The sequence below is a fragment of the Phragmites australis genome, chromosome 9, assembly GCF_958298935.1.
Source record: "Phragmites australis chromosome 9, lpPhrAust1.1, whole genome shotgun sequence".
NCBI lineage: Eukaryota > Viridiplantae > Streptophyta > Magnoliopsida > Poales > Poaceae > Phragmites > Phragmites australis.
Genome location: NC_084929.1, coordinates 26,883,049 through 26,892,611, shown reverse-complemented (window position 1 = coordinate 26,892,611; position 9,563 = coordinate 26,883,049). Strand labels below are relative to the sequence as shown.

The window sequence follows — 9,563 nt, the reverse complement described above, 5'->3', positions numbered from 1 at the left end:
AAGAGATCCATAAACTAGCTCACTCGATCCTAGGGGAGGTCATTCTGGTTGCTTGCTTACATAGCTGTTGTAACATCTTGGCCGTTCCTTGGGACCCTAGGTTTTTTCTTGTTTAAGAAAAAGTTCAGGAATTCTCTATCAGCTAAGAAGCTAAGAAATTGTGATCACGTTGCCTACACAATTTTGTTTCAGTTGTAATGTGTAAATATCTTAGTCATAACCAGTGATGCACGTATTTATGCACCAATGCGTAATAAGAAAAGATCCAGCTAAAACATAATACTAAGTATTTTGTGTTTTTTTTTCCGAGAATGCTTCCAACCTCTTGTGCCATGGAATGGCTATCTACAAGTCAATACTTGATTTTGCAAGCTCATCATATTCATTTTCAAACAAAATTACATCCCCTGGTCATAGCGCATCTACAAGCCAAATCTCTTTCTGATTAAGTATGCCCAGGTGCTACTGGAGTTCATGTTTAGCAAGAATAATAGCAATAGACGCTCATTACATGCTAGCACATCCATCATTTACAACACCTGATTCTTGGACATCCTTCTAAGATGCAATCCAAAGTAAAGATCGACATCCCTAAACCATTCAGTTCTACCATAATAAGGATTGTTCTCAATCCTGCTTGTCACGAGCAAGTTGAGCCCGGTGCCTGAGTTCTGCTCTCTTCCATTTCACCATCAGCCGACATAATGCGATGAGACTGATGACCTGGAATGACCAGAAAGAGTTGAAAAATAAACAATTTACGCTGAATTGCAAATAGACAGCAGATTACAATGAACATAAACTTTTACAGCAGGACAAGGCAGGTCTCCACTAACCATGCTGAAAATAGATATGAAGATAAGGGGGCCAGACCAGATGACAGAGATGAAAACTCCAGCACTGTCGAAGTAGTTCTGACTGGCAAAATTCTTCCAGTGTTCTCCTAGGTATCTATTCATCTTTTCAGCCAGATATACTCCTAAATCTGCGCAGGTAAACCATGAATCCAGTAAAAAGGGAAGCAAATCAAAATACCAGGTTCTGGATTTCCAATCATAGTGCTCCAAGATAATGTGGTATAATATTCATACCATCCAAGGTTCTAAATAGCGGTTGTAGCAGCGTAGCGGCAAGGCAAAGAAAAAAGCTACATCAGCTATAGCTAGCAATAGCAGCAGCTATGCTTTATAGCATTTTAATATTAGAATAATAGAAAATAACAAATACGTGCTCAAGATAAGTCAGAACTAGCAAATAAGGAAAATCAAGTACCTAAAACCACTAATACATATCCATAAGTTGATCATAGCTATGGTCTTAGAATCTAAAATATTAAATACGAATGCGAGAGTATTAAAAAAGAGCAAGACATTGTTTTTTTCCGAAGAACCTTCAAAAAAGGGCAGGAAGTTCCTGCAATTCACTAAAGAAGAATGGAGTTAACCCAATTTATGAGGAAAATAGGTCTAAAAATCTTACAACTGTACGATTTATTGAAAGAAAAAGCTGACAAAAACCCTGAAAACAGCAGGAAATGGCCAGGACGGCCACCTAGGGTGACCCACCACCACACACCTACAACTTACAAACGACGGAGCCCGACATGAGTTATCGTTGCGAAGCTTGTTGCTAAAGTGACAAAATAGCTCTGACTTCCCACAGTAGACCTCAACATCTATCTCCTCGAGGCCACACCCATACCCACAACAACCACCAAGACACCTGCGAGAGAGAGTTTGCTGCATGCCATCGTTGCCAGGCTTCATCGCGCTCCACTATGTAGCAGCTCGCCCCCCCACATGCCACTCATCCACTGCGAAGCATGAGGTAGCTCCGAGGGGTAGAGGCCTCACCGAACGTCCCAGCCCTCGGTTCGGAGATGGACCTCCAAGGCGACGCCTCTAAGGAGGACGTGACATGCAAAAATGCCACTATCGCCCGTCCGAAAGCCCGGACTGGGTTTTCACCCAGAGAGTCCCGCAGGGGCGGAGGGAGTGAGAGTTGCCACGACCACGCCTCCAGGAAGGAGAACGACGCCCAAGGGCATCACCGTTATTGGCACCAGTCAACCAGCTAGGCTAGACTTTCACCTGTGACTCCCCGCGCTCCACCCATCATGCATCCGCAAACCACTCACGCAACTGAGCAGTCGCTAAGGCTGCCGCCCACACACACGAGCAAATGCAAAGCAAGCCTGAGTTGCCCATTGAGTCAACACTAGGCCACTTCGTACCTTGCGGGCTAGATCTAGGGGAAAGAGACCGAATCGGCTTGCAGGGGCACGAAGAACTACCGCCGGACCACCGCGCCGCCGAGCAGAGCCCCTGCTTCAACAGGCGCACACGCATCATACCACTGCATCGCCGAGTCGAGCCCCCACACCGCAAGTTGCACGGAACAGGCCCCCGCACCCCCAGGCCATGCCCCCATGCTGTCGGGTGAGTGGATCTGGCCACTGCACCATGCCGTCGTGCAGAAGACATAAAGAGAGGCATGGAACCACGAGAGGCGCGCATGCACCGTGTGGAATCCGGCCCGACCGCTCCTGAGCCCCTCAGCAGTGGTCATCATGTTGTGATGGAGCCTGTGGCCCATCGTCAAGCAAGATCTCACTGTCGTGTGCGACACTGCACCCAACGCCTCGTCGCAGGTTGAGAGCAGCACCACGTACGAGCCACAGCGCCATCGCAAAGCTTCACGCGTGTTGTTGACAGCGAAGGCCACCACTGGTCGTGCCGCCGCCGCTGTTGAGGAGGTGAAGGGAGAGGAAGAAGCCATCATACCGCAGAGACGAGATGAGGAACATGTCAGAATCCATCGCCGCGACGCGAGCGCCTCACCGGACCCAATCGACGCCTAGATCTGGCCACGAGGGAGGCGACCGGTGGAGGGAAAGCCTCGCTGCCACCGTCCTTGTAGTCGCACGGGCTTTTAGCGGCACACTTGGGCGGCGACGAGGTGGGAGGAGCGATGGGAGAGGGGAAGCGGTGCTAGGGTTTTCGGGCCGCCTAAGCCATCCCTCAGGAGCGACACGGGGTAGGCTTGAATATTTTCTTAGAAGTATGTTTTTATTATAGTTTAATGTTATAAAATGTATTTGTGACTTCTAATAAATTTAGAATTTAAATTAGTATGTTATCTTGTCCTATGGACACATATGTAGGATAGTGAAGTTATCGCTAGCTACAAGCTACAACAAATAGCAGAGCTATTCGAAGCTACAACGCTCGTAGCTAGTACAACAGCGCATTGGCTCATAGCTTAGCGTTTGGGGAATGGGATCCCCTGACGTTACGTCAGAGAGCAGTCCAATCAATTTTGGACATCCGATCTGGAACCGACGGATCAGATGGTCTGCTACAGTACCACGGTAAACAGTAAAAGATATACAGTAACCATGTGAACAGTAGCTAAACAATACTGTTTGGCACTGTAGCTACGTCAGAGAACTGTAGCAACAGACACAAATTACTGTGCTCCTCTGACGTAAAACTAGCTACGTCAGAGGAACCTTTTCCTAGCGTTTGGTGTCCAAAACAGCTATAGCTACACCATCAATCATTTCTTCCAAAAGAAATAAATGCCACAATAGCCTCAAGGCTCTATAGAAGACAGTAAGAAACCGATGTGGAATCAAGGAGCACACACTAGCAACAATCCAATTGCCAAAGTAGTTGAAATAAACAGATAATTTGTGTCATGCTCCCTCTGTTTTCGACCACTTGAACGAGTTAATGCCTTATAATGTGGAAGGTACTAATTTATTTGAATTAGTGAAATATGCTTTCTACTAGCCTATTAGCGGCTATTTGGTCAAAAACAGTACATGCCAAGACTATTTTTTATTTTCCTCCTTCGATTTCAGTTCACACAAAAGGATCCGAATCAAATGGCACCAAGGCGTCAGAGCTAAACAAAACAGACTGCACCAACACCTGGATTACATATTGTCCCAACGAAATTTGAAACTAGGAATTTATTAAAAATTGGAAAATTCTTGCTGCCGCGTAGACTCTTTCCCTCAACAACGATTGTGCATATACAAGGCATGATCAGTAGGAACAAAAGAAGCAATAGAACTCACAAGCAAGAAACAGTAAGAAGAGCTGGAAGTTGGCATTCCTCCTCAACCCGACGGCGGTGAGCAGCAGAATCGCATGGAATGCCATCAGGCACATCAGCCATGGCTCCTGAAACAGCCACAAACGTTCAAAATAAACACAGCGCACGCCCTTGCTAGTTCCGAAGGGAGGGGAAAAGAAGGCAAGGTTTTGGTGGTCCGGATTCGATCTCCTGGGATTGGGAAGAGTACCGTCCAGTCAACGACGTGGACGAAGGTGCCCAAGTTATCGGTGGCGGGGCCCATCCCGCGGCGTAGCTCGGAGGATAGCGCTTGCACGAGGCCTGACACCTGATCCAGGTGCGCCGTCACGGCGGCCTGCACCTCCTCCATCGGGTGGTGTGCGCGGCGGAGTGCGGACCGAGCTGGGAGTGTTTGGGAAAGGAGAGATATGAGTTATTTTGCCTGCGTAGCCTTGTTGAAGTTGTATTTTGCAAATTACAGGCAAGCCCTCAAATCTTATCGTATTTCTCTGTTTATTATTGTTCGCCTTAGCACAACTAGGGATGAAAACGGACGGAAACGGTCGGAAAAACTCTCTAACCGTTTTCACTTTCATATTTTCTCTACCGGACGAAAAAGAAAACGGGATAGGCGGGAACGGGAAAAAACAAAAACGGTCGGACATAATCGGAGGGTCGAAAACGAACCAACCTGATCGGGAAAATATCGGTATCGGTCGGGATTCGAAAACACAAAATGGAAACACCGACCTACAGAACCATCAAGACATGTCAACATGTATAAGTTTAACATTATCTTCAGATAACACTGAATTAATAAGTTTAATGAACCAATCCAATCTGCAAGTCGCATTAAAGTAAAAAAAATGTCATATGCTTTTTTATTCACATGACATATCATTTTTTTATCAATATTTCACTCAAACAATACAAGATACGAAGATACAACAATATAAGCTTTAGGACCGAGCAGTAGCTCGGTTGGTTCACTCTCAGTGGCAGATTGACAGGGATGGCCAGTCGTGGGTTCGATCCCTAGGATCGACTCACGAGCCTCATCGGGGGTTTGTCCTTAGTAGTTAGGGGTATGCACACACGTGCCCGTTTAACGAGAATATATTTGTAACGTGTATGCTTAGGACATGCACGTGTGTGCGCGTGTTAGGCGTGAGTGTGATGTAAGTGGGTTATGTACGTCATGTTTTGTACCCCTCTAAAAAAGAACTACATAAACCTTAACTCGATACTCGAGCATATAGTAAACATAAGTGATAAGTCTCAACCAAAGACATACTCCCTCCGTTCCTATATACCTGGCGTATAAGAGTTTTTGCTAAGACCAATGACGCCCGGCTCGATCGTATTTTGGACGAAAGTACCCTCCCCGTGCAATATTTCCTTGGTTGCTTAAATGCCATCGCAGCCGAACCGTCGCCTGCATGCATGCAAATACTCACGCGTAGCTTCTTCCTTGCTGCATGCAGACCGTCGCCGCGTGCAGTCCCATTCAAATACTCCGCGCAAATACTCCGCGCCCAGCTCCATGCAAATACTCCGCGCCATACAAATACTCCGCGCCATGGAAATACTCTGCGCCCAGCTCCGCGCCCAGCGGCATGAAAATTTAGGCCGTAGCCATGGCGCCCAGGAAAGTTTTTTGATTTCTTCCATGGCGCCGCAAAAGTGCAGTATAAAGAGAAGACATTTAGTTGGGCAATTTGATCCATAGAACCACTCGCTCCTCCTTTCTGTCTTCCAATGGCGAATTTCGATCTAAACAATCCGATAAACTTTGAGGAGATCGACCAGCCTACTCATCCAGTCATCGACTTAAACGTTGATCTGATGTGCGATGATGCTAGTGTTGAAGGTGTGTTTGTATCCATACAGCTGCTTACTTTCAAGTTCATTGCTTTAATTTGATCGATGGTTCTCTCTTCTCCTCCTTCTTTGCACGAACAGATGGACAAGCCCAAAGTGCTGTCGCCGGCGAGGTTCACGGCGTCCATGCACATAGAGAAGAGGCCGGTGCTGGTTTTGTCACAAGACGCGGGAAAGTCGGTGCTGGTGTTCACGCGGACCAAGTGCGCGCTCGGCTCGGACTCGCCGGACGCGGTCGCGGCGCTGGTTTTGACGCATGCAACGGGCACCCCGGTGATGGTGTCCTCGCCGGTCTCGGAGTCGCCAGGAGCAGTAAGTCCTGCCGCGCCCGCCATCGATGTTTGGATTCCATTTGTAGAACCCCTAAAGTGATTATTGTTCGTGTACAGGCGCCCACGAGCAAGACGTTGCTGGTGTTCACGCCGCACCGGTGCGCACAAGGCTCGGACTCGCCGGACGCGGCCGCGGAGCAGGTTTTGACGCATGCAGCGGGCAAGCCCGTGTTGGTGTTCACGCCGGACGTGTGCGGGCCAGGCTCGGACTCACCGGGCGAGGACGTGGCGACTGCGGAGTCACCAGTAGCAGTGGTCATTTGAACGAGGAACCCACAAACGACAAACACACAAACGAAGCCGAGGAGAACCATGACGCCGAGGAACACACAAACGGGCATGAAATGAGTAAGTTTGATTCCATTTACAAAACCGCCTAATTCGAATGTTGTTTGAGGTTGTATTTTGTCGTTGATCTTGTTGGTTTAACGGTAGGTACTTTGGGCGAAGATCGAGAAGAAGATCATGCTCAAATAGACGAGGTCAATGTCGAACATGGTGAAGCCGGGCATGAAATGAGTAAGTTTGTTTATTGTACAGTTGTTTTCTTAACATGCTCAAATACACTGAAGATTAAAAGTTTGATTACATGCTCATAAGTTGATTACTGTACATTTGTAGATCAAGGTGGTAATGTCAGTAGAAATAAACAACACACCGATGAAGAAAAACGGGCTATATATGCCTTGCTCCTGCATAGAACTTCCTTTGGCGTATTGAAGCGTGGAGTGACCGCGGCCGTAGCTGCCGAAACTGGTGTGCCTTTGAGAACTGTACAAAGGATATGGAAGAATGGAAGGGATGGGGGGGTACTCGGAGTGGTGAGCAAGAAGCCAAATAACTGTGGCCGCAAGAGAATTGGTTTCATGCCCGAAACCATTAAGGACATACCGTTGCATAAGAGGACTACTCTTAAAGATATGGCGTGTGAGATGCATATGTCAAAGACCACATTGTTTAGGCGGTTGAAAGAGGGAAAGTTTAGGCGGCACACAAATGCAATCAAATTCACGCTTACAGCTGAAAACAAGAAAGCTAGGGTGCGGTTTTGTCTAAACATGTTAGACCCCATTAGCTTGCCGCACGCACCAACTTTTCAGGCAATGTATAACATCATCTACATAGACGAGAAATGGTTTTATCGGACAAAGCAGACACAGAAATGCTATTTGGCGCTTGACGAGGAGGACCCAGAAAGAACTACACAAAGTAAGAACTTCATAGAGAAGGTTATGTTTCTGGCCGCAGTTGCGAGGCCTAGGTTTGACATGGATGGTAACATGACCTTTGATGGAAAAATAGGCATATTTCCTTTCACTTTTGTGGAGCCGGCTCAGAGGTCGAGTGCGAACAGGGCTCGTGGTACATTGGTAACCAAGGTGTTGCCGTCAGTCACCAAAGATGTTAGTCGTGATTACATCGTGAACAAGTTGTTGCCGGCGATCAAGGAGAAGTGGCCCGTGGAGGAACATGGTACCCCCATATTCATACAACAGGATAATGCAAAGACGCACATTGCAGTCGATGATCCAACGTTTGTTCATGCGGCCTCATCTGATGGGTTTGACATTCGGTTAATGTTACAGCCCCCGAACTCTCCCGACCTAAATATACTAGACCTTGGTTTTTTTGCGGCACTACAAGCTTTGTTCCAAAAGTCATGTCCAAATGGTATAGAGGACATCGTCGCGAAGGTATTACAAGCGTTCGACGAGTATCCGGTCGAGAGGAGCAATCGCATTTTCCTCACACATCAATCTTGCATGAGAGAGATCATTCGGCTAAAAGGAGGGCAACACTACAAGGTTCCACACTTGAGGAAGCAAGTGTTAGAGAGGCATGGTGATCTTCCGATTAGGTTGCAATGCGATGCGTCCATTGTAAACGAGGCAATAGAGTTCCTCAGTTAATTTTATCAATTGTTTGTTCCATGCAATGTTTAACCTTGTTTAATTTTATCAATGGAATTGCATAGGATTTGTGGAGGACTGGAATTCCTATGGAAATTTTTCTGGCGTTTATCAATGTTCAACCATGTTTATCAATGTATAACCGTGAATAGCCAAAAGAGCACCGTTACCAGGAAGCAAGCAACTCTCCTCCTCGGTGAGCATCTTCAAGCATTCAGAGATGCACCGAGCTCGGCCTCTCCCTGGCAATCAGAATAGTTCATGCATACAAACATTTCTTATCCATACGCATGTACCAAATGAAAATGAATTAACCAAGCTAATTCATTTGTTTAGCCATACAAGTACTAGTCCATGGATAAATTGTCAACAATCATTTCTTCGATACAAGCTGCATTAGTTCATTGATACAACGATGGCACCAAAATTTTTAGCATGTCACCAATTACCTTGTTCTCTGAATCGGGCGGCAGTGAGTCAGGCACAAATCCGACTTCGCCGGCTACCCTGTGGCCGCGCTCGTCGCCTTGCCCGTGGCCGCAATCTGCCCCGCCGGTGCGCACAGGTCTTCATCCTCGGCCCCTTCGTCGCTATCGCCTGAGCCGTGGTCACCACTCTCGTCATCGCCCTCGTAACCGCTCCCATGGCCATCGTCGTCCTCGACGACATCCTCATCAAACAAATTAGAGATGTACTCCATGAACTCCTCCTCGGTGAGATTCTTCAGCCAATCCGAGCCATGGCCGATCTTGCCGTCGTCCTCGCTGTTTTTCCCTCGCTGTTTTTTAGCCTGGACGCCATGGCCTAGGTCGCCGGCGCCATGGCCTAGGTCGCCGTCGCCATGGCCTAGCTCACCGTCGCCATGGCTGCGCTCGCCGTCACCGTGGCTGTTAGACCCGGGCGCCATCTCTCTAGTCGCCATGCAGGAGTTCTCACAGTTGGGCGGTGAATGGAGAAGAGCAAGCGACAGCGTGGAGATGAGAAACGAGTACATGCGTGGAGAACTATACGCGCGAGGGAGAAATGACATGCATGGAAGCGTAGAGGGCGAGTACATGCATGGAAGCATGGAGATGAGAAACGAGGACATGCATGGAAGCTAATTAAGAGAGCAGTAATGAGTACACTATTTGAGGGAGCACAGAAGTTAACGTAGAGGGTATCCTTGGAAGTTTTGTCACCAAAAGGCTTAGGCGCCAACTAATAAGAAATTAGCAAACAAAAGTTATACGCCTGGTATATAGGAACGGAGGGAGTAAGTGAGTGTAGAGGTGAAAACGGACAGAAACGGTCAGAAAACCCCCCTACCATTTTCACTTTCACATTTTCTCAGTCGGACGAAAACGAAAACGGGATA

The 9,563-nt window shown here is 47.5% G+C and overlaps 2 protein-coding genes across 2 annotated transcripts; one reads left to right on the top strand and one right to left on the bottom strand.

Moving 5' to 3' along the window:
• Window positions 1-418: 418 nt before the first annotated feature.
• LOC133929934 (uncharacterized) lies at window positions 419-4,453 on the bottom strand. Its single transcript, XM_062376692.1, has 4 exons — window positions 4,313-4,453; window positions 4,085-4,190; window positions 837-985; window positions 419-723 (listed from the first exon to the last, which is right to left on the bottom strand). Exons 1-4 carry the CDS (start codon window positions 4,451-4,453, stop codon window positions 628-630), a joined length of 492 nt encoding a protein of 163 aa, XP_062232676.1. The 3' UTR covers window positions 419-627.
• Window positions 4,454-5,379: 926 nt separating this feature from the next.
• On the top strand, window positions 5,380-8,751 carry LOC133929806 (uncharacterized). The gene is made up of 5 exons (XM_062376574.1): window positions 5,380-5,953; window positions 6,046-6,276; window positions 6,354-6,644; window positions 6,732-6,815; window positions 6,918-8,751. The coding sequence occupies exons 1-5, from the start codon at window positions 5,842-5,844 to the stop codon at window positions 8,204-8,206; spliced, it is 2,007 nt and encodes a 668-aa protein (XP_062232558.1). The 5' UTR covers window positions 5,380-5,841; the 3' UTR covers window positions 8,207-8,751.
• The last annotated feature ends 812 nt before the right edge of the window (window positions 8,752-9,563 follow it).

Bases quoted from the DNA above. Each gene is read 5' to 3' on its own strand.
- LOC133929806 (XM_062376574.1), top strand. From the start codon at position 5,842: ATGGCGAATTTCGATCTAAACAATCCGATAAACTTTGAGGAGATCGAC. The intron at 5,954-6,045 runs GTGTGTTTGTAT...TTGCACGAACAG, and splicing joins CGATGATGCTAGTGTTGAAG to ATGGACAAGCCCAAAGTGCT. The intron at 6,277-6,353 runs GTAAGTCCTGCC...GTTCGTGTACAG, and splicing joins TCTCGGAGTCGCCAGGAGCA to GCGCCCACGAGCAAGACGTT.
- LOC133929934 (XM_062376692.1), bottom strand. From the start codon at position 4,453: ATGGAGGAGGTGCAGGCCGCCGTGACGGCGCACCTGGATCAGGTGTCA. The intron at 4,191-4,312 runs GTACTCTTCCCA...TGGCTGTTTCAG, and splicing joins TCCACGTCGTTGACTGGACG to GAGCCATGGCTGATGTGCCT. The intron at 724-836 runs GTTAGTGGAGAC...TGGTCATTCCAG, and splicing joins TCATATCTATTTTCAGCATG to GTCATCAGTCTCATCGCATT.